Source organism: Typopeltis vanoorti, chromosome 2 (genome assembly GCF_054136105.1).
Source record: "Typopeltis vanoorti isolate ZY-2024b chromosome 2, IOZ_Tvanoo_1.0, whole genome shotgun sequence".
Classification (NCBI taxonomy): domain Eukaryota; kingdom Metazoa; phylum Arthropoda; class Arachnida; order Uropygi; family Thelyphonidae; genus Typopeltis; species Typopeltis vanoorti.
The window spans coordinates 146,199,920-146,225,332 of NC_143550.1; the positions used below are offsets into that span (position 1 = coordinate 146,199,920).

A 25,413-nucleotide genomic window follows, 5' to 3' on the forward strand; every position below is an offset into this window, starting at 1 on the left:
GCTTCGTATCCGGCCCGCGACCTTAATGAGTTTTTGAGTTATTATTATTCGGTTCACCATTTTAATTAATATTGAAAATGTTGATTAAGAATTACAAATGGAAGTGCAATACTGAACTAAAAAATAAATATAACGAAGTTGGCATACCAAATTTTTATAAATACCTCGGCAGTAAATATCCCAAATATAAAATTTATTATGCAAAGATGTTGTCAATCTTCGGAAGCTCCTATGTATATGCACACTGCCGGCGCCAGGTTATTTTGCGCCCTAGGCAAAGTTTACAAGTGAGCCCCTTATTTCACAAGTTGGATATTTTTTTAAATGATTTTAAATATAAAAAATAAAAATTATTTTGGCATGCTTTATTAATAATCATCATCATCATGCGTATCAAGGATTTAGGCCTAGCATGGCCTGTTCCGGCCTTAGAAGTCATCGTTGAATCGTTTAAGAGGACGTCCTGGTTTTCTTTTCCCTAATGGCTTGTACTTTAAGGCTTGTTTTGATAATCTTTCTGTTTTCATTCTTTGAACGTGTTCCATCCATTTATGTTTAATGTTTTTTGTATATTATTAATAATATACAAAGTAATATACAATATGTGTAATATAGGAAAATCAAATTTTAATTTTTCTTGCTTTCAATTTTGCAAAATTTTGAAAGTTTTGCGCCCCTTCATGGGTTGCACCCTAGGTGGTTGCCTAGTTTGCCTAAATGGTAACGCATGCCCTGCATCTGCGTAATTATTTTCAATAATGGAACTTAATAAGTCAAAGCTCCGCTTACGGATAAAAGATTCTAGATTAAATGCAATACTTAATAATGCAACACGAAACGAAAAAGCAGGTATTGACAGGTTAATACACAGGAAAAGATGTCAGGTTTCAGGATCAAAATCAAATTAAAAAAAGGACTCTTAGATAAAAATATTTATTTTTGTAAGTCAAAATTATATATTTAAATAATTTTCTTAAAGTATGAATAAAATGTAATTGAACTTATATTTTCGAAACTTGATATATTTTTAAAATATAAAAATAAAAATAGTTATAAATTTAAAATTTAAATGGTGGTGTAACTGTTTACATAAATCGTAAAGGCCCGGCAACAAAAGGGCCTTTGTTGGAGCCTTTATTTTTTTAGTTTATGTTTTGGTTCACAGAATAATATTGAATATGGCGAGCGTCAGATATACATCTAATTGACTGGCCCTTTGCTGCGTTTGAGTTTGAGACCCCTGCTTTATACCATTACGAACACCTTTAAAACAACTTATTTGCCAAGAGAACTGCAGTATCTGTTTTTTTTTGTTTTTTTTATACCCTTTAATTTTTCTAACATCTCATGCTTTTATACCTTTTTTGCTATTCATCATCAAATAAAGTGCATTTGGGATATGAAACTAAAAATAGCAAATAATAAAATTTACATGTTAATACTTTAAAACAGCGTTTCCCAAATGGTGGGTCAAGACCCGGCACCGGGTTACGAAAGCTAAATGCCGGGTCCCCTAAAAAAATTCTCGCAAACATAGGTGTTTCGTTTTTATGTTTTCCTTTTTTCACGAAACTCTAAAATACAAGTAAAAGCGTTTAATTGGGACTAATGAATAAATAATTTAATTAATAGAGACGAAAAACGCCTTGCGTCCGCGTCGCCATTTCCCAGTCTATTTGTTCAAGGTAGAGTATCTCAACTAATGGCGAGGATGCGCGGCGGCAACCGCGCCACAAGCTGAATCGTTTGGCGGTCTGGCGTTTGTTTTACTCGCCCGCCAAGTATTCACTCTGCTTGTTCAGTTTGAGTTAAGCATCGAGAGAGAGAGAGAGAGAGAGAGAGAGCGTATTTTTTTGTATTTACTGATTACGTGTACCTTGCCCGGTGGGTTTGGCTGAACAACCGTAATTATTATAATTGTTTCTAAATAATTTATTTCATTCTTTCTTCATCTCGCTTGCCATTACCCATTACCAGTTCTCATTAATAAATTACTTGGCTGTAGTTTAATTTCTTTATATTTTTGTAAGAGTAAATGCTTCTTTATTATAATAATAATAAATGAAAACTCTAATGAACATTCAAATCTGTTTTATTTTACCTATTGGCCATGAATATTTTAGAGGGTCACTGTTTCAGGATCAAAATTATAATATTATAATGAACATTAAAATAACCGGGCCACGGACAAAAAAAGTTTGGAAAACCTTGCTTTAAAATCATTACAACTTTAAAATCATTAAAGTTGTAATGATTTTAAAATTAGGGAAAAAATACTTTATTTAATTACTCCACTCATACATGAAATTATTGAGTCACTATAGTTCTATATCGTCATAGTTCTCGAAATAAACAAACAGCTGTATATGTAAGCTAAGATGAAGGACTGCAATAAGTCAAACATAACATAATTCATTATCTTTGTTTTATAAAGGAAGCATCAATGAAGGCAATTGGATAAATTATTATGCAAATTAAAACCTACTTTTCAACCTTTGTAAGAAATTTTTTCTCAGACTACTATTTTAGTTACTACTTTTTACTTTTATACTTTCTTTGAGGGGCCTTAAAGTGATACCTGGCAAGAAATTATAGATAATTTATATATAATTCGTCGAAATTATTTTGTCACTGAAATGATGGGTCATCAAATTTTTGTAATTTCAAATAACGAATTTGAATAAAATCTCTCCAGGTGGATTCTAAGAACAACTTGCGCACGAACGCAGCATCGCAAATGGCAACAAATCTAATATGTGCTTAAGTATTTGACTAAACGAATATTATTACAAAGAAACGTACCAAAAATTTGAAATAAATATTAGTAAAACATTTAAGTAAATGATATTAATATAAAAAAGCCTGTGTAGCTCGGTGGATGTGGCGTTTGCATACCACCGCACTTGGCCGCACGAAGGAAGACTTGGTTTCGAGTCTAGTCGGCGACTAGAGGAAATTATTCTAAGCCTTTTTTTCGACCGGTTCCCGAGTTAGTCGATCTCTGGCACGGGCAAACGGGTTTTTCCTCCCGGAAACTCGGGTTTTTTGTCCTGTAAACTCAAAAAAATCGACCGTAGAACCCACATTATTTCTGACATTAAATATATTGTGTTAGGGTTAGGGACCACGAGATGGCGGCACATTTGAGCCGTCTCTCTTCACTGTGTACCGCTTAATTAGTGATAGCCTTGGGCCATCTATCTCTGATTGGTACCAGTGGAGATTGAACTGCCCACTCAGTCTCCAAAAGTTAGATAGGGCTAAATGGCCTCGCCTACTCCCGTATACGGGAATAAAAAGGCGTTAGCTGATTTTTTTTGATATTAATATAGCAAGAAAGGTTAAAAAATCTAATTAATTTTCCTCGCCAGCATTTCCTAATATCTCATCATCCCCTCTGACAACAAAATCCCAAATGTGACTGATCGCATGCCTTTTGTGGCCCTTTGCCAGAAATTGCCTGCATACTTCAAATACCAAAAATTCTGATTTTGGTAATATTACCCAGCTGTGCTCAAAATTATGTCCTGGAATTATAATCTAATCTATGTGCTCTTACTTTCATTCTTGGTTGATAATGGAAACAGCTTTATATGAGAGAAGGGAGGTTCTGGAAAATTCTGATCAACACATCATCATCATAACGCTAATTACGGATGTAGATCATGTTGGTCTGTTTCAGTCTCATTATCCATCCAATATCCTTTTTTTTTTGAAGTCTACTCGGTCTTCTGTTTCCAATTGGTCTGTATTTTATTATTTGTTTAGGATATCGGGTGTTGGTCATTCGGTTTACATGTTCTGTCCATTTTTGTTTATAGTTGTTTAGATTTTCTTCTATTGGTTTTGTTTTTAGTTCTTTTAAAATATCTTTGTTCCTCTTTTTGGTCTAATAATGTATATTTTGCAGTTCTTCTCATAAATCTCATTCACATTTGTTAATATTCTTTGTTTAACTTGTTTCTTTATTGCCAAATTCACTGCCGTATAATATGTGGTCACTGCTAAAGTATTGTATATTTTCAAGGGTGTTTCTTTTTGTAGTATATTTGGGTTGAGTGTTCTATTTATCAGTCCTATAATCTGTAAAAATTTTGAAGTTTTTAATTTGTCTTTTTCTCCTTCATATGATATTTCACATCTAAGATATCTGAAAGTATTTATCCATTCTATTATTTTATTATTAATAAAATAATAAGAATATGACTTCTAACTGGAGTTTGTCCACAAAATGCCATTGTTTTAGTTTTATCTATAGAAATTCATTCCAAACTGTCCTACTATAATGTTTAAATTATATATCGCTCTTTGTAAATTGATAAACACCAAAAACAAAAATGATTTAAAGCAACTGATATACCACGATAAACAACATGACAGGATCATAAGTTACCTTCATAACTCTGCAACTAGTATGTTCTTTCTCGTGGTTTCTCGTGGTATCACTTGCTTTAATATTATTTTTGTTTAGGTGTTTATGAGAACTTTCCAGACCCCCCCCTCACTTTCATATATAAGAAAAAAATCCCAAAATATGCATTATTATGTTTATTTCATAGTTATTTCATACATATTTGATAAAATAATGTAGAACATATCGCATATTTAGTTCATTTTCTTTTTCTGTGCACCTCTGATAACGAGACCTCATACTGTGAATCCTACTTTGAGAAAACTTAACTACAAGATAATTTATCCGAGGAGAAAATCTTAGTTCGAAAGTTGAAATCGCTTTTCTGTTCGAGAGAGAGAGAGAGCACATTAAGAAATTTCGCTTGTTCTCAACCGTCAAGAAAATGATGAACATCTTGAATTATTAGCAAATATGTACCTATATTTACACATTTTATGGTTTTCTTTCTAATATAATGTTTTATCAAAAAAAAAAAATCAGCTAACGCCTTTTTATTCCCGTATATACGGGAGTAGGCGAGGCCATTTAGCCCTATCTAACTTTTTGGAGACTGAGTGGGCAGTTCAATCTCCACTGGTACCCAATCAGAGACAGATGGCCCAAGGCTATCACTAATTAAGCGGTACGCAGTGAAGAGAGACGGTTCAAATGTGCCGCCATCTCGTGGTCCCTAACCCTAACACAATATATTTAATGTCAGAAATAATGTGGGTTCTACGGTCGATTTTCTTGTTTACAGGACGAAAAACCCGAGTTTCCGGGAGGAAAAACCTGCTTGCCCGTGCCAGAGATCGACTAACTCGGGAACCGGTCGAAAAAAGGCTTAGAAAAATTTCCTCTAGTCGCCGACTAGACTCGAAACCAAGCCTTCCTTCGTGCGGTCAAGCGCGGTGGTGTACAAACGCCACATCCACTGAGCTACACAGGCTCTAAATATTTTATATATAATATAATATGTAAAAGCACACCTGCGTAACCCTCATGGTAACATGAATGGTGCTAGGGCTACAGAAGAAAAATCCTAGAAGTACGACTGTAGCCATCAATTAGAGGACGTTTCATACTTTGATTTTCAGCTGATTCTTCAGTCGATCTCTGGCATAAATAAATTGGCAAGTAAGTAAATAAATAAGTGAGACATTAGTTGGTATTAGGAACACGAAATTGCGATAGTCATCTTCTATATTCTCGAATCGCTTTTGTCTGTCCACGTCGTCTAAATATCGCAGTAATCGTCCCTCAATTACGAGAGTGGAGTTAGCTAACAACCGATTTCCAAAATAGTTAAGGCTAAAGAATTCCATACTTATTTCCTCTGGGAAATGAAAAGACACATGGGTTTCGTTTTTATTTTATTTTAAAATCTGTAATGGAATATTTTTGCGAATATCTACATAGGAAGAGCCATTTAGCTGGGAAGATCTGGACTCGAATCCAGAGACAGAAGTAACAGACTATGGCGATAGGGTTAGCATCATGTATGCTAATCTGTTATGAATTAGGCTATAAACGCCATGTTTCTGGAACAAGTGACATGTTGGATCAAATAGGTTGAAGTAATATGAGATATTTACATGATATCATATTATAATCTCAACCTATCTACCATTCACGTGATAGACTGAATGAACTGTTATCAAACTACATCATCATCATAATCTGAAGTCGAGTAAGAGTTTGTCGCAATAAGTTTGTCCCAACAAATCTGGTTTGCAACAAACAAGATTTGTTGGGACCCTACAGTTAGTGTTTAATATCATGATAGCGGTATTCTTTAACTGTAAGTGCCTGGAAAACCAAATGCGGAATGCATCTTCTTATTATCGTTAACTTAAAGCCATAAGGGAGTTTCAGCTATCGGGACAAATGGAACCAATGGTCCCGATAGATGAAATACAGGGTGGCCATAAAATAACTTTCCCTCTTTGGAGGCATCTGTAGCTAAAAGCAATAAACGGGATGAGACCAAATTTTATATTGAGACTTTTGAAGGCATGGGGAGATGATTTCCGCAAAGAAAAGATTTAGTACCAAACGTCGCCGATAGGGGAAATTTTGGCGCTGGCTGAGCCGAAAACAAGCGGATAATTACATTAAAGGCAGATAAAATGGAATAATAACATTTCGACGGTGTAAGTGACATCTGCGTCACTGACGTCACTCATTCTAGATGGATATGTGGCTGGTTACAATGATAATAATAATAATTAAACTAAAACAACAACTTGCGAGAGACACAGAAATTAATGTAGTGATTGAACTCACAGGAAATAATGTTTTATTCGTCAGAATCAGGATCCCCTGGACCACATACACGATTTACAATGTGCTGACCTTTCTTGTGTACAACAAATTGCATCCGGTGTGTGACATGCTCTACAGCTGAGCTTTCCATCCTCTGCCAGGTCTAACTCCTAGCGATCCAGTTTCTTCAAACTGCATAATCATAGCTCTCAGTGCTACAGCTGACATAGGACCTGTATGCAGGTTATGAAGCCTTCTAAATTCCCGAAGGGCCACTACGGCATTGCATTGTTTAAGGTAAAACAGCTTAACAAGTAAAGCACACTAAGGCAAGGTAGGACGCATGTTGAGCACAATTCGTCAGTCATTCGAATAACTGCCTAAACGTTCCCAATCCCTTTTTAAGTGGAATTGGTGGCGTTGCTGTCACGTACGCACAGTAAAATTTGCATAATCCTTTTTATCTGCATTTACTGCAAATATTTGACTGCTTTCGGCTCCGCCAGCGCGCCAAAATTTCCCCTATCGGCGACTTTTGATACTAAATCTTTTTTTCTGCGGAATTCATCTCCCTACGCCTTCGACAGTCTCAATATAAAATGTGGTCTCATTCCGTGTATTAGTGGTAGCTATAGATTTCTCCAAAGAGGGAAAGTTAATTTATGGCCACCCTGTACATCAATAGATTATATACTGCATAGATCATGTAAATAGATTATTTACGTGATCTGTTTACAGTTACTGAAACAAAAAACGATTTTTTTTTCAGTAACAGTAAACAAAATTGTGGGCCATTCCACCATTTTGTTTACCACCATTCCACCGTTTCTTGAATTGATAAAGATTACCTTGGACATAAGAGTAAAAAAGAAAGAAAGAGAGGTGAAAATTTTGTTTGTCTTGGCAAAACTCGAAAAATCTGCAAATATCTGACCGTAAGTTTTATCCAATGTTTGAATCCATTTAATTCTTTTATAAATGCGACCCCATCTCAACTTTTGATAGATAAAATCATTTAAGTAAAGCGTATGTATTTTCATAGGTATTAAAAAACTGAATTAAGGGCATGATATATAAAGCAGAGTATAAAAATTAAGAGAATTTCTGTATAATTAAGAGCTGCTAATTATACATATGGTAATTTCTGACTCTCACCTCAACAACTTTCTTTCCTTCGTTTGCTTTTTCGATAGCGAGCCTTCAGATATTAAGATAAGCTAATAAAGTTATTTTTTCATTATCATTCACCCACGTTACTAAAAACACGTAAAAATACTATTTTCTAGCCAGATACGAAGTAGGAAGAATAAAGACAAAGACCTAATTAAAATTTATTACGAAATAAATTGTCGTGATCATAAGTTCAGTATTATGTTTATCAAAAATACAACGAACATTAAATATAATTATAATTATAGTTTGAGGGCGCTATATTCGGCCTTTCTTCTGACGCCATTTTTACTTTCTTCCAAGATTACAGTTAAGGATAAACAAAGCATTCCATTAAAACAATCAGGTAACAGGCAAACTTTTACGCTTTTTTTTTTTTTGTTGTTGTTGTTTTATTTTGGTTCCATATAAAATAGGCAAAATCTTGTACAACATACATAAGATAGTTAAAGCAAAATATTTTAGCAAACTAAGTACGTTTTGTTAAAATATCCTATTTGTATTCCTCGATTCGTCTAACACATCGCCTATGCACAAATTCACTGGGGAATTTCGTAGCCGTTTATAATTTATTTTCTTGTTGCAGAGTTCTGTTAAACTGTGGCTGCCTTGTTCGAGCTTTGTCTTCTAATCTAATCCAGACCTCACGCTCCGGATCTTGGTGTTGCACTACGTCAATAATGAACCTCGTGGCGCGCTTACACATGGTTTGCACATGCCCTGCGCTTGCGACTACTACTACCGAACTGCTACCAACTGACTGAGCGGTGTGCGTTTCCCGCGAGTTGCGTGCTGATGGGCAAGTAGTGCAAGCGCGCGTGCCGCTTGTTTAGTTTCTGTGGTGATTTACCGTCAAGAAAGGCGTCAGTCTGGCTAGGAGGATTAACTTCGCTGTACATCAGCGAGAGTAGCATTTTAATTTCCAACGATGCCACGTGGGTACCGGCATCTGTGAAAGAATTTCTTGTTTATCGTCTGCTTGCATAGAAATTCTTTTTTTTTTTTTTGTATTTTTTTTTTTCTGCTTATTTCATCAAATTTATGTTTTTGTAAAGTTTTACATTTGACTGTGGTATAAAGCGAAGGATAAAAATGAAAATTTCCCTAAAGAAACGAATTCTAGAACTCGAAAGACAGTAATTGATTGATGGACCTATTGAGCCCAAGTCCGTGAATTTAGCGGAAACACAATAAACAGTAATCTGAAGAGTTTGACTTTTGTATCGGTCTGCATTTCAATGAAGAAGCAAATCTTTACTTTTCTAATCATGTTCGAAAAGTTTTCTTTCTTCAGGGTATATTCCGTGGTTGTGTCGATCCTGCTGTGTACCGTTCTGCAGAAGGCATTGACGCAGGTCATTCAAGGTGAGGGTTTCGAAGTTTTTTTTTTTAACATTTGAGCTATTCACCCCCCCCCACTCCATAAATAACAGCATATTCTGGTGACCTCATGAAAAAACGTTTTGCTGATTTGTTTTTATATTATTTGAATGATTTATTTATTATACGTTGTAGTTATCCAGTTAGAATTTAGGCTTACTTGCGAGATAATTCATTATATTATATTAATGACATTTGACTTAAGTTTGAATTCATCAAACATTATTATTTTTTTTTATTAAACGTTCTTTTGTGCGCAATATATTTAAAAATTATAGTTCATAAAGAACCACTTATTTCAATTTATTAATGGAAAAATACCGAATATATTAATAAAAACTATTAATAAAGTTTTTCTCAAAGTAGTTTTTTTGTAATCTAATTTCCTAGTTAATTTTAAAAGCTTTATAACCTTTTCAGGTGCATATCGCAGCTACAAGCATGTATTATGGGTGACTTGTTTTTCTGTTTTTTTTTTTTTTTTTTTTTTTTTGGCGTATGGAGGGGAGTGAGGTGAGACTAGTTATCACTGGTTCTCTAGAACTATTTGTTAAATGTTAAAAATTAAAACCTGTTTCAAATGTTTAAAAAAATGGAGATCTGATTGCCAACTTTTAAGAAGAGATCTTTAAGTCAAACTACTAATAATGCAATTGCATAAATCGTGTTTTCGACGTCACGTGTTTATACTCGATCTAGTTAAACACGTGTGTGTGTGTGTGTGTGTGTGTGCGCGTGTATTATATCTCGAAAAACTGTTTCAGTAGAGCAGTGTTTCTCAAACTTCAGATATCCGCGTACCCCTTCTTAAATTTTCATTATTACAAAGTACTCCCTAATTAGTTAATTAAAAACAAATAAATTAATTTAAATATTAATTAAAAATTAAATATCTAATTTATTTGAAATTATATGTTCATATAAACAAAAAATATGATTTATTTTTAATAGAACAAAATTTGAAAGAGGTTCCTCTTCATTTCCCGTCCATGAAAATCCACATTTCAAATAATTCATATCATACTTACGAAGAGTTTTCAGCTACTTGTATTTGCTATATTGCTCTATTTTGGGGGTTTTATAAATCCAATCTTTAATCAATGATCCAATTTGAAAGCTAAAAAAAAATACCCTATTTACTCGAATATAACTAATTTTTTTTTCCCAAAATTAAAGGTAAAAAATCGTGTTTCGAGATATGTGCGGAGATTTTCGGAAACTAAAGTTTTCAGAAACAAACTGAAAATGGTGCCGCTTACCAAGAAGCTCCTACTCGCTATCACTACTTTTGGTCGAGAACAGTTTCTTTGTGTGCATCATCAAAGTCAATCTACCTAAATAGCTTCATCTTCTTTCCCATTATTTCAAGCAAAAATTACCAGTAATTTACAAGACTTGAGATACGTAGAGCAGCGAAGAACTGCACATGATTGGTGCGGTATTAACAAAAGATCGCACGAACCAAAGACAAATTAGCATTTCAACAGTTGAGCTCATTCAACTGAATTCGTTAATATCTGAAACACATTCACTATATATTTCTTAGTTTTAACACGTTAACGACGGGGGGTGGGGATGGCTAGCAAAACCATATGTTCCACCGGCAACATATGGTTTTGCTTGAGCAGTTTCTGTTGGAGGGGGGGGGGGGGGATGTGATTCATTAGTTAGTGCCATTTTTATCCCGGTTGTCTCTAATTGCACATACCCCCTAACGACCTTTCGCGTACCACAGGGGTACGCGTACCACACTTTGAGAAACACTGAAGTAGAGCAAGAAGCTTAGATATTAATTTATTCTCATGCAGTCAGTTCAAAATGAGTAGGTAAAATATAGCCATTAAAACGAAATGTTTGGAACAAGAACACACCAAATGCACATTGGGTTATTATTTCGATTTTTTTTTTTAAATATTAATTCCAAGAAAACACCGAAGAAATTTTAGACTGTTTTGGAATAGTCTCTGTCATCAAAACAAGGAAGGTAATTTTGCCGACCTGATTGGCCGAGTGGTTTGCATACCCGCTCTTCAACCAACAGGTCACTGATTCGAATCCGCTGTGGGCCTGGATGTTTGTAATTATCTTTAGATGGGAGATAAATTCATCCCCTGGTATGAGACCACCTCTCCGCTTATTGCAGGCCTGATGTGGCTTGATAAAGTTCCATGTTTGGATTTTAGAGCAGGGCTTCCGGACTATGTAAAAATTACAATTAATAGAGCTAGAGAGACGGACGGAGGGAAGCACTACAATAAAATTCTTGATTGTTGTATTATGATTTTTGTGCAATATACTTTTTTTTTCTTTTGCTAAGAACATTTTTTTTAGAAGATCGACAATGAATCCCATAGAACTAGTCGTAATATTTTCGCTACTCATTACTATCAATGCAAGACTGATTTTGATGAAATCTAATACCCTTGATCGTTAAAATTTTAATATGCAGTATTTCAATATTGGTTTAAACTGATCTATTTAAACGACTGTTAGGCAAGAAGCAGAAGTTGAACTATTTGTCTATTTGTTTGTACTCGTCATAGTAATACATACCCTCACTGACAACACACGCATGTCCATTCTAGTAGTTTCTTAAGTAGAAAATAGAAAACAGATCACTAAGGCCGAAATCATACCCAACAAAGGTACTGAAGTAAAGAAAATTCTTTACTCTTGACCGCTGCTGAACTAGCATGATATAATTTCAGGGGCGAATACTGGTCTTGAAATTCGCACTTGCTCTTGTTATCATTCAGGGAGTGAGAGGTGTGATTGAAGTCTGATTAGCGGAATAATGAATTACTGACCATTTAAAACTATATATTTAGAAAGTTATGTACATTTAATCATACAAATATAACATTTATTTTACAAATGATATTCTATCTTTTTCAATTTAACTACTTGAATGCAAATTCTACCCTACGGTTCTTCTTTATGAACTGGTCAATAACATCGTCATAAAAAGTTGGTTGTAACTTAACGCATATGGCTATGCGCGCGCATGAAATCACAGTGCTGCAGCGAGGACCTGGAAGCTCCGCCAACCGAGCAAGCCAAGGTAGCTTTGACTAGACGAGCAAGCATCGGCCTTCGATACACAACGCAAAGCTCAATTATTGCCGCGCAAGCTTAAGACGTCTTCTGTCTACAAAAATGAAAGCCTAAATGTAATGCTTATAAATGCATGCATTTATTAACAAATAAATATTACTTCTTTCTCAAGTAATGAGCTTGCGCAGCAAACATGGAGAATTCGCCCCTGCATTATTTGTTAGTCAAATATGCTATTATGACAGTAAAACCTGACCGCATTTCTATCTTCCTTTGCGTTTTTTTTTTGTCCAGGGTCTTCAGATTAGAAAAAATCGTACAAATACTGTACTATTATCCTTTGACATTTTTTAAGTATCTCATATTTTTCAAGTGTTGCTAAAATTTTTTACGCTTTTGTCCATTCAGGAAGTTTTCTTTCTCTATATCGGTAGGATCGGCTGCCTACAGACTTTGGAAATCAGCAGGCAGCCAATTGTCGACGGTAACTGACTTCAAGGGTATCAAAGTCGTCTGAGCTCTATGATCGTTTTTTCTGAGTTGTGGAAATAAAACTGGAGTTAATACACCCTCTGTCCAAAAAGAAACCGAACTTTTCGAAAATAGAAGGAACTAGTGGCGTCACCTGTATCTTTTTGTTGTTGAAAGAGGCAACCTTCATTAGTGTTGTGTCAACTGTTTATGACATTTGTTTCATTAGAAGCCGTATTATAGTGCCAAGAGTGACAGTGTGTTTTGACGAACGGTCGGTCGTCACGATATTCATGCCGTATGCGACGAATTCTCGCTATCAATCGCTTCAAAACTTCGAGATAAAGCTCACCATTGACCGTTTGACCAGGCGGAACGAATTCTTTGTGGATAATGCCCTTGGAATCGTAGAAACAAATCAGCATTGTCTTTACTTTTCACTTCTCCAAGCGACTTTTTTTCGGATGCCCCTCTCCTGGTGTCTCCACTCGGCACTCTGACGCTTTGTTTCGGGCTGATACTACGTTTTGTCACCAGTAACGATTGTTTCAAGGAAGTTTGAGTCCTTACGAGCGGTTTTAATGAGGTCCTTGCAGTGTTCAATTCGATACATTTTTTGGTCGTCGGTCAACTTGTGGGGAACAAATCTCGAATTCAATTTACGAAGGCCCAAACTCTCGGTCAAAATGTTGTGCACAGTTGATTCATCTTCAATCAATCTCACGGACGATTTCTGGTTTTCTTTGATGAAATCACGCACTTTTTCGATGCTAACTTCGCTCAGTCCAGTTTTTGGACAGCCCGGCTTTTCATCGTCCTCAAACGTCTCACGACCACTTTGAAATCGCTTAAACCACTTGTAAACTTGAGTACGGGATAAGCGTTCATGACCGTATGTTTTTTGAAGCATTTGATGCGTTTCGGTAAAACTTTTACCAAGTTTAACACAAAATTCAATCGCAGCTCTCTGTTTGAAACTCATTTTCCGACCGTTCGTCAAAACACACTTTCACTCTTGGCACTGTAACTCGGCTTCTAATGAAACAAATGTCATAAACAGTTGACACAATACTAATGAAGGTTGCCGCTTTCGACAACAAAAAGATACAACAGGTGGCACCACTAGTTTCTTCTATTTTCGAAAAGTTCGGTTTCTTTTTGGACAGAGGGTTTATATATATTATGAAAACACCGATATAATGAGTAATTAATAGATATGACATTCTTACTGGCGGTGCTAGAATGGTATGCAGTGTATGATGGTTATTCATGAAAGATTGGATAAACTTTTATATTCTCTGTATACTATAAACATATAGTATCACGAGATGAATACCGTTATGCGAGCAATAATGCTTTTTTATTCTAAGAAATTATATCTAAGAACTGAGTCTGATTCTCGTCATGACGAGAGGAATCTTTATAAGTGTTTATTATTATTATTATTATTATTAGTTGAAATGAGTTGTCGATTTCATATGGCGGTAGTAAGATTTTCTTTCCTGGTAGCTTGGGTTTTTCATCCTGTATTTTTCATCCAGGCAAATCAGCCGCAGAACACACACACACACACACACACACACACACACACACACACACACACACACACACACACACACACACACACACACAAATTTTCAGACAAAAATATTAGTGAGCGGTAGATGGCGTGAGTCGATGGCAGATAGTGAGCTGGTGTGGATAGTTAGTGCAAGTAGTGGGTTGTGTGAAGTTGAGGACCCTCCCGCGGTTCGATTTCTTTAAGCTCCTTCGAAGTGTCAAGTAATCATGATAATTCGTCCAAGAACGGAAGAAGCAACTGATAAACTTCGAGAACCACAACAATAACATGAATACCGAAAAGGATTAGAAATTCACCAGCCATTTTGACAAAAGAAATCGAAATATGACTTCTAAATAAGTAAAATATTGGCGAAACTCTCACTCTGTATATTCAGAAATATGATCATGAAACAGACTTTGATAACTTGCAAGCTATGATTTACACTCGAACATTTTTCCGATGAATACGAACGACCTTCTTGCCTGCTGCATTATAATGCCTATAATGTACCTCCTCCTGAATCCTGAAAATATGAAACTATTTCTAACCTTAAAAAAAAAATACTCTCGGGCGTGCACAAAGGTATAGATTAAATGCTGATTTGCAAGTTAAAGGTTTCCAAAGTATAAAAATAAATTAAATAAAATAAATAATAAGAAGAAATTATTTAAAATTTAATGAAAGCGTTCATTTGCAAAAATAAATAAATAAATAAATAAAAAGAAAAAAAAATAGCCAATAAAATGGATGTCAAAATTACAAACTAAACAAATCTACTGATGTGCAAAAATTTAGTACCAAAAGTACATTTTTAATGGCTTCATCCTAATTTATGCCATGTAGGGGAGTTAATTCTATCGGTATAGTCTGTTATGTCTGTTATTCACACACACACACACACAGTTAACAGACATATGAGTAATATGCCAGCATCCTCACCTTCTGATTGTTTGGTCATAATTCAAGCCAATCCAATCCATCTCCCAATTCTGTTAGTTACGTGTGTTTTCTTGCCATTTTGCGGGAGGAAAACGCCCTGCCGTCATGATATCAGCTAATTTACCTTTTACTGAAAATCCCTTATAAAGATTCTTTAAAGGGATTTTCCTTATAAATCCTAATTTCGAATCATAGTCTTTCCTCATGGGAATCATCGTTGTGGTTACCCACTGGCTATGGATGAGACAGTAGGTATTCAGACTGGCCTACTAGACGAGTGGATAACGTCTCTCTCTCCAACCAACAAGCCGCAGGTACAAAAGGTGGTGAACAATTTTTGTCACCCGGCGTGAGATTATTAGAGACTAGTTGAAAAAGTACTGTTTTGATCTGTAGATTAAATGCTCCGAGAAAGATCAGGCCATCCATCATTAATATGCTATAGGTTTATAATCTTTCGTGGACGGAGTGACATTTAAATTAATTACCAATTTAATGCAATTAATCCCAGTGAGAGGAAAGGATGTAAAGATCGTACTTTCCTTGTTCTGCGATCAATACAGTGAAGAGTTTGTGTTGCATTGTCGTGAGAGTAAAAAGTTCTGATCAACTACACATACTGGCCACTGAATAAGAAACTTTTATTTAATACCGTGTTGGACCTCCTTTATCCCGAATTATAGCATATATGCGGTTTGGCATATGTGCTATAGATGCAGTCCACAAGGAATTGGACTGCATCTATGTCTACAACATACCAGGCGTTTACCAGATAGTCCTTTATCTGGCTTAGATTTGACGGAAGAGGACTTTGCTCTCGGATCTGCTTTTCTAACATGTCCCATACATTCTCAATGGGGTTCGGATCCGAGCTTTGTGGTGACCAGGCAAGATGGGGAAAGGCGCTGTCAGCTTGCTGAACCACTGTTGAGCAATAGTTGCCCATGAAACAACTTTCACCTGCTGGATTAAAAGTCAACATTGCAGTATGGACTTGATCGGTAACAATGTCAATGTTCAGATATTCTGTAGAGGACACCCGACTTTCCAACAAGATCAAGGGGCCTGTTCCATACCAACAGAACATACCCCACTCCAGCACGCCGCCTCCAGAACCTTGAGTGTGTTTATAAGTTAAGCTTGGTTCATTGCTTCAAGGGAATCCTGCCAAACTCTCTGCCTACCGATTTCTGCAAAAAACTTTCTGGTTCTTTGCAGAAATCGGTATATAGATATGCAACTGCCAATACCGATCCTCTTCAGTTCCCTGTGGATAATTCGATGAGTATGGGTCGGGAACAGCTTTCATTAAATATCTCAGTCAATTGCTGCACACATGAAGTTCTGTTTTCTGTACAGGCCTTCTCGGACGATGGAATTTCGTTCCTGACAGATTGTCTTAGGACCACAGTTACACCTTCGCCTTTTGAGAAACCAGACAGCTCTGCTGTTTTCAAAACGGTGATTCCAGCCAGACGAGTACCCACAATAAACCCTTTATCGAACTCCGAAATATCCTTTGTTTTTCACATTGTGATGACACTATTGACCGCACAGCATTCTTAAATAGTTGCCTAGAACACATGGTAATGCACGTGATCAAGTATTTTACATATATGCTACATAAGTGATGTTTATGTACATCTGCATAAAGTTTCTAATTCAGCGACTAGTATGTGTATTAATGAGATTGCTTTTGCATAATTTTATTGCTTAAAATTAAGTAACGAAAAACTTAAGTCTCTAATTTAATTATATTATAATGATTTAATATAATCATAATTATTTAAATTAAAATAGTTATACAGTTTTCGTAATTAGTATAGTTTTGTAACAGATTAATTATAAAGCAATAACTAAAGATATTCACCATTTATTTGAATTTCTTGTTTTTCATATATCAGCTTCAAGCTCGTAACTGGTTCAGGAGGCTCTATATATAAATATTTCAAAATAGATCTTTTTCTCTTATAACATAGTAAATCATCTTTGCTGATCTCCGTAATGTATTACCGTAAATATAATTCATAGGTGTGTGTCTGTGTAGTTCTATGGAAATGGTGCCTACTTTCATTACCAAAGAAAGACAGCAAAACTTTTTGCAGAACTTTTTTACAGCTAGTTTTGGAGTTAGTTGATCTTTCGCATAGGCAAATAGGGTATCCTTCTCGAATCTCAGGTTTTTATTCCAGCAACTCAAATTTCGACAGTAGAATTCATACCATTTCAAAGAATAATACACCTACTAGGGTTAGAGTGTCTAGGTGGCGGCATTTGTCTGCCATACTGCCTTCTCTGATGCTTGCTGAAATCATTGATAGCCTCAGCTATTAGTGATGGTTAAGGATACCTGTTACCTCGATTTTCAAAAAAAAAAAAAAAAAAAAAGAAAAGAAAAAAAAAACTTACGTTTAAAAGGGCCCTGTTTACTCCCTTTGGAATAATAAAACGCGTTACAGGGCTTATTTTTATAATTTATAGTTTTGCCACGTGTGCATTGACGTGCGTCTCCAACCAGTAAATTGCATAATTAACAAACAGATAAAAGTAATATATGGACTGATTCGTATCAGTATTATTTAAATGTTTATAGTTCAACAGCTTTTAAGGCTGTTATCATGCACAATAACTGAAAAAAGATTTTAGTATCCAAAAGAAATTTGATATGCAGCCAAGGAATCATCAATGAGAAACAGCGGCTAAACTTGGCACCGGTCAACGATTATTATGTAGCGTTTTGAAGATCCTCTCTGGTGGTGTTTGTTATTGCAAATGTGCCTTGGAAGCGAAAGATGGACAGAAATAGCGGAATGTTAAAGAATGCAATTTTGTTAACACGAGGAAAAGCGGTCGTTTAATGATTCCATAAAGTTCATGCTAAATAATAGGAGTAACTTGGAATAGAAAAAAATTATTCAAATATTATCAAACAAGGTGATTTTTGATATCGTTGAGTGAAGTCGCTAAAAGGCTAACTTATTTATAATAAGAGCTTGCAGAGAGCTGTGCAACTTTGCGGAAGTCCGTTTCAAGGTCAAAACCTGCCCCGCATCAGTTATATGGCACTGTGCATCGCTCTCAGCCAATTACTCTTGAGTCATCGTCAAGAGGATTTGACCTCAGAAAGCTAATGAGGGTGGGTGACCTCCTGAAAATGCCCGTTGATGTGACCATTCGGAGAGTGGTTAAGCCTTAACTGTTGCTATAACCGCCTAGGTGTGTGCGAACGTGTAAAAAAAAAAAAAAAAAAAAAAAAAAAAAATAGGTCCAGTGATTTGACCCAAAGCGAAATTTTTAACAAATGAAGGAAATGGCAAATGACGTATTCTTGGAATGAAGTCAAAACAAAAAAGGAGAGAAAATTACGAAAAACCTCAACTGATTCTTAGAAAATTCGCTACAATCTCAATAGAAAAGATGTGTCTAAGCCCATCTCTCCTAAGACAAAGAAACAGCACCTGAATCCTTCTGATCTAGATGATCAAAATATCAGTAATCTAGACCTTTTTTTTTATGTGGGAGGATATCCCTCTCCACGTGCGAATGACACAGGAATTCAAAGCTTTATAAGAAAAGAACATATTTTATTGTGACAATAAAACATCAGAAAATGTTATTTTGTTAGAAAGTTTTTTTTTTTTTTTTAATTATGATTTATACTTAAAGCAAGAGTTCATTTATAAATAGTACATCTTTCAGGCATGAGCTTCTTCTTCTTTTTTTTTTTTTTTTGAGTGGGGGAAGGGAATCGCCTTCAGCAGGTATTCCCCTGATGAGAATCGACAGTTTAAAATAATCGTTAGGATAGTAAATGTTTAATGAAATAAATTTAATAAAATGTCAAAATAGCGCAGAATTCATAACTTGAGTGGTTACTTTCGTAACTTTTATAGTTTCAGAAGTGAACATGTTTTATTTCGTTTAGTATAAAATACTAATGGATGTTTATTATCCGTCCCTTCAATGATGTTGCTGTTTTAATCAATTAGATAAATTTACTTTACATATTTCTCTCTGTTTTCTGTATATTAGCTTAAAATAACACACTTTTTTTTTAATAAACTATTTTAACGATTGCGTAAAAGCATCGATACATGAGAACATTTGTAGACAGAGTTATACTGTATTTATATGCACTTTTAAGAAATATTTGCAATAAGAATATTAGTATTTTACAATCAGTAACTATTGATATTGCTGCTACATCCTGCAATAGAAGGGCGTGCATATAAAATAAGGGTAATCATTAGTAGCGTTTTTTTTTTAATTTATTTATATTATAGTGTGATAACTTCAATATTTTGTAAAGTATCTTGCTACTATCGTCCTTCTTACACAGGTGCTCTTGGCAATTGTATAACATGGACATAGTATCCCCAATACCTTCCAACGTCACTGATAGCCATGGTGTTTGAACATTTTCTTCTTTTTTTTATGTAAAATTCAAATTAATTTAAGTGAATAGTTTCAGTTCCTGTAGTATTGCTTTTATAATTATTTATTTTTTATTCTTAATATCTATCTCACACATCATAATGAAAATAATTAATACTTATAAAAATAATTAAAGTCTGGAAATAATAATTACAGTTGTTTTCGCTCTGTCAAAATTCAAAACTTACTTGTTAAAATTGATTAGGAAGAAATTTCATCCCCCCTTTCTTTCTTCATGTTTGCTGCAGAGAAGAGAAGAGAAAGAAATTAATTTATTTGTACACATAAATTATATAAAAATATGTAATGGAGAATTGTTTATCTGTTGTTTCCATTTCTAGGTACGTTTCGTAAAATGTGTAACCTATTCTATCTGGTTTGTCCATCTTTTTGCGTAGACATCTTCTGCCTGGTTGGATTTCATTTTATACTTGGGATTCTTACATTTTTTTCTTCTTCAAAACATTTTCATTTTGATTTAAATCGAACCATCGCAAAATGTAATTCTTGAAAATATACACAGAGTTTAACGCAATTAGGTATCAGGATTTCATTAAAATGTGATTTTAGTAGATCTCAGTTTTGGTTTAAAGCGGATTATATACAGCAACACAATTAGTCAAAATGTTTCTGAGATCTAAGTTAATTAGATTACTTCAGTTGAACGAAATTAATGAAATTTGACTGAGATGATGTAGCAAATCATGGATCCCTTAGATTTGCCGCGTCATCGGAGTTTTTTTTAGTTTAAATAGGACCACTTTAGTGACAAATGTTGAAACGATATGAAATTACAGTTGATCCTTGAACAACGTGGCGGTTGGGGGGCGGTCCCCCGTGTGTGTGTTGTTCGAAAATCTGCGTATAACTTTTGACTCCCCAAAAACTTAACTAGTAATAGCTTTCTGCTGACCGGAAGCCTTACCGATGTTTTATCAGTCGATTAACACACATTTTGTATGTTGTGTTGTATGTATTATATACTGTATTCTTACAATCAAGTAAGCTAGAGAAAAGAAAATATTATTTAGAAAAACACTAGGAAGAGAAAATTCATTTACAGTACTGTACTGCAGAGCTGGCCCTAGGAATTTTACCGTCCTCTTCCTCCAAAAAAACTCTTTTAATGACGTTTTAAAAGTCATGATGATAAGCTAGGCTTCAACATGTCTGATCATGAATTCTAAATAGTAACATTACCTAATAAAAATTCATAAGTTAATGAAAAATGATCATAAACTATATTTTTTACAGAAAGAGAAGACAATTCACCCTTTAACGGTGGAATTTTGTTCTGAAAATATGCAACTGCACGGGTAATTAAAATCAAGCGAAGACGAGTATACTCATCAAATAGAGTAAATGCACCTGCTGTAAATTTTAATTAAATTATAACAAAGTGGCAATTATTAAAAGTTAGATTATTTGAAAAATCAACATTACTTTTATTTTATTGCTCTAAAAATTCATTAAAAGCTCATTTTAATGAATTTTAATTGTTTAAAAGCTCATTTGTCGCATTAGATTTCAATTTAGTGATATTATATAAAAACGAAAAATGTGAACTATGGTATTCCAATTGCTCAAATTTTTCGTGGATAGAACTCGTTGCTACTCGTACAGCAATAATAAAAAAGAAAAACTCAATTGTAAATTGAGTTTTAGGATCAGAAATAGGCTCAAATTAGCACTCTAGTACTTACAAATGTTGGTATCAAATTAAAATCAACTTCAACTTTTTCAACTAATGTTGTAGCATCTACAAGAAAATTTTGAAATGATTCATTCATTTCTGATCTTCTCGAGGCTTTGGAGAACATTTCTTAAAGTAGATATGGCAGTAGACAATTCAATTTTTATTCTTTGCAATAATTTACTAGCAACATTCATTTCATTTAAATTTAAAATAAATAATTTTAATCTTAAAATTATTTTAAAAGATAAAATATTTCAATAATAAATTAATATTTAAATAATATTTCAAAAAAGTATTATCAACAATCACTGCACAACTGTATTTATGTATTTTGATTCTATTTCTTTAATTGGTTTACTCTTAACCAATTATCTCATTATGATCGTTTGGTCTCATTGGTTAAATGAGATTCACCCTTAGATCAACTCACGGCCAACAATGGAATCGGAAATTATGATTTTAAAAATATATATACAGTACAATGAAGTTTTATTATGTAAAAATGTAACTAACGACATCCTGAAGTTTGGTTTCAACAAAGAAGGGATAAATGAACTTTTTTATAATTAATTTTTTGTATACTTTAGGCCAATTAAAAAAAAAAAAAAACACTTGTCCCGTGCAAATGCGCGTGTTGCACCGTCGGTAGAGCTGGCCCTGCTGTACTGTATTTATCAATACCGTAAGTTTACGTCGTCTGTTTATAAGATGAATCTACTGTCTGTCAGTACCTACATCAATATTGTCTTATATGATACAAAACACTGTACATGTTATACGTATTACATAATAGACATCAAAAATGAAAAGATAATGTGAAAAAGAAATTACTCATATTTATTTGCAGGTATTCATGCAATGAGAACGACGAAGCAGCAATATGATTGCTTTACGATAGCTTAGCCTATACACTAATGAATGAATCGTTATAAAATTTTTATTTTATGCTAATTAATTTAATTAATTAATTAATTAATTAGCAGTTGATTTTATGCAGTTATGATTTAATACTGCATCTTTACGTTTGTTTTCTCTCGACTACGAATGGCGCCTTGTACGGTCTATAAGTGTTTATGTGCGTAAGTTTTGATAAATTTTAACTTTTTATAATAGATTTGGGTATATTTTATAGTAGTAAATGATAAAATAGACTAATATCTACACACGTTTAATGGATTCATGGCATACCTAACTTTTTTTATTTTTTTCCATATTTCTAAGCTACGCGGTTCATCTGCGTTTTTTTTTTTTTTTCATACTGTGGCAAATCTCAAAAAAAAAACAAAAAAAGTTCCAATATTTATTGAAATAAATCCGCGTATGAGTGGACCTGCGCAGTTCAAACCCGTGTTGTTCAAGAGTAAGTCGAAAATACTCTAGGTTCAAATAGCTGTAATGATGAATTACGTCATCATACAAAAATACTATTGCGAAACGCGTACTTTTTATAATTATCTAGGATCATTTCCATATTTGTATGACCTTGCGCAACTTTTTAATATAATGAAAAACAGCTGTAATGCTTTGTTAACAATTGAAAAATATATATCTACGAGAAAGAGAGAACGTACACAGTTTTGGCATGCTATAAAAATATATAATTCCTGTATTTAAGTTGTTAATATAAATTTATAAGTTACTCATATATTTAGAAAGATTCTCCAACCCCTAATACATGCTGTAACGATGATACCGACTTCCTTTGACTGGAAATACCTGAACTGGAATTTCTTCTGGGATGCGGGAAAACTTTATGAGAACCTTTCGAAGCAGATGAAGTTAGTTGATTTCATAAGGGAGTGGAAGGATTCTTCCCACATGTCGGAAACTCGGGATTTTCATCTTGTACAAACCATCGTAGGACAGACACACGCAATGGCAAACATAGCAGTCTGTGAAGATGGGAGCTGCTCTATCATAAACGAAATGTTAATTAAAAACCAAATTATTTCGATGAAACTAGCCGCCGTGTTAATACGCAACGGAATTATGGGATGGGATATTTAAATATTTGTTATTCTTCAGTTATTGACTTAAATGCTAAATACCAAAGCTCTTTTCGTAAAATAAAATAAAATAAATAAATAAAATACGAAAAAACATAAAACAAATAAGTAAAATAAAATAAATACAATTTAAAACAGATTAAGATATATCTAGTATTTCTTCACTTCTACTTAAAAAAAAAAAAAAAATGTGCATTGGATTTTATTGCAGGTACGACCTTGTATTCTAAATTGACATTCATAGTAAAGTATATCCATATTATAATAATTACAGTTTCCAAAAAAAAAGACGATAGTGATTACAGACATATATAATTCTAAGGTTAATTTAATAATAGTGATAGTTAGTCATTTTGCACACGGATAGGTACTGTACCAAGTTTTCCTAATATGGCAGCAGTTCTTCCTTTGGCGCTTTCCTACAAGTTAAACGAAATTATTATGCCTCATGAAAATATGCAGAGTTGTTTCTGGATATGACGTCACAATATCAATAACGATGATGATATTTGACATCAAATAATATTTAATTAGATCCCATCGTCTAAGAACCAGAAGGGTAACCCAGAAAGGTTGACTGCAAAAGAAGGGTAGACTTGAAAACTAAGAAACTGTTTGGGTTTTATTATATAACTGATAATTCACAGTATTACTTTCTGTAATTTCTCGAGGGAAAATCAGATACCTGCAATAAAATCCACTCCTATTCCAAAGCTCCTTTCCGATCTTTTGTATTGCTTGAAGACCGGCTACTAGAACGTTGAATCTTGCGAACAAGAACATTTCATTGACCTACGTATTCTCTAAAACTTAGTCTTGTGAGTAATTCGAGGAACATTTAAATTAATCCAATTATTCCTAAAGTCCTATGTATAATCCACCTCAAATTATTCATAAAAATTTACTCATAAAAAAATCGGAATGACACGAGGACTAATCGGTATTTTGGTGCATAGTGATAATCAATTGTTGGATACGTCTAATTAATAGTAAATATAATTTATTACAAAAAGACAGTGATGAATTTTTCTTTTAGCGTACTAATATTTCGACAGACAGACAGAGAGAGATTATAGAACCACCTAAAAATACACGATTTTGTAATATTTGGTAATGGAGAAGACAAATGTGCATTTAAACATTTTAGATTGGTCATCCAGTACAACTGACTCAAGTAAATGATCAATATCCTAGAAGACAAATCTTTGCATATGCTAATCGTTGTTCGTATTTGTCAATATGCTTAGAAGCTACAAGGATGAGGTTATAAAATTTGTATTTTACTGCTGCCAAAAAGATCTCTCAGTAGTGAGCGATATTCCTGAGAAACATTAATGAGACGCTCTTAGTGGTGGCTATTTATGGCATCGGTGCTATTTCAATCGTAAAGAGTGCTGCTATTATTTTATTTTGTTATATTATATATATATACTAGGGGGGGAGCTCCTCCCCCTGACGCCTACGGCGCCCAACCCTCCGTGTTCCGGACTGGTGGGCCGGTTCTCCTTGAATTCCGATGACTCGAATTTTGAGGATTCGACATTCAGGGTAAGCCCCTAAGTTTCAAAACGTTTCAAATAACTTGACAAAAACGTTACACAAAAATGTTACAGCCTACATCCGTTTCAAGCCGACGTCACATCCTTTTCCAATTTCATCTTATCATTTTATAGAATAGAGTATATATATATATATATTTTTTTTTTTTTTTTCGTGTCTGCTTTTGCAATCGGATTTCCACCATTTCTGACATATGAAGAGTCATCTGTGTGAGTAATCCTCCCTATGGAATGAAGCAGTCCAAAAGGAAGGTGAGGGGATGGTTATGGTGGAATAACAATTTACATTGTGACATCTTCAAAATTATGAAACTCTCGAACAAACATGAAAACAATCGGGAAATAGTTGAAAGACGTATAATTGCTTTTTTTTTTCTTTATTTAATTTTTATGAATCCAATCTACGAAAGGTTTGTGAAACCCATCGTCGAAAATAAGAACAAACATGGAAATATTTCAAGCCAGTTTAGGTCTCCAGAAAG

At 34.2% G+C, this 25,413-nt stretch overlaps 1 protein-coding gene across 4 annotated transcripts in view; it reads left to right on the plus strand.

Annotated features, from left to right (window-relative positions):
* Positions 1–8,690: 8,690 nt before the first annotated feature.
* The window catches only part of LOC150109505 (BMP-binding endothelial regulator protein-like), a 356,022-nt gene continuing 339,299 nt past the window's right edge, over positions 8,691–25,413 (plus strand). For all 4 annotated transcript variants that reach the window (XM_090408745.1, XM_090408720.1, XM_090408731.1 and 1 more), the window contains exon 1: positions 8,691–9,193. In XM_090408745.1, coding sequence (XP_090264871.1) covers positions 9,067–9,193 — 127 coding nt within the window. In that variant the 5' untranslated portion in view covers positions 8,691–9,066. The remainder of the gene's footprint in view (positions 9,194–25,413) is intronic.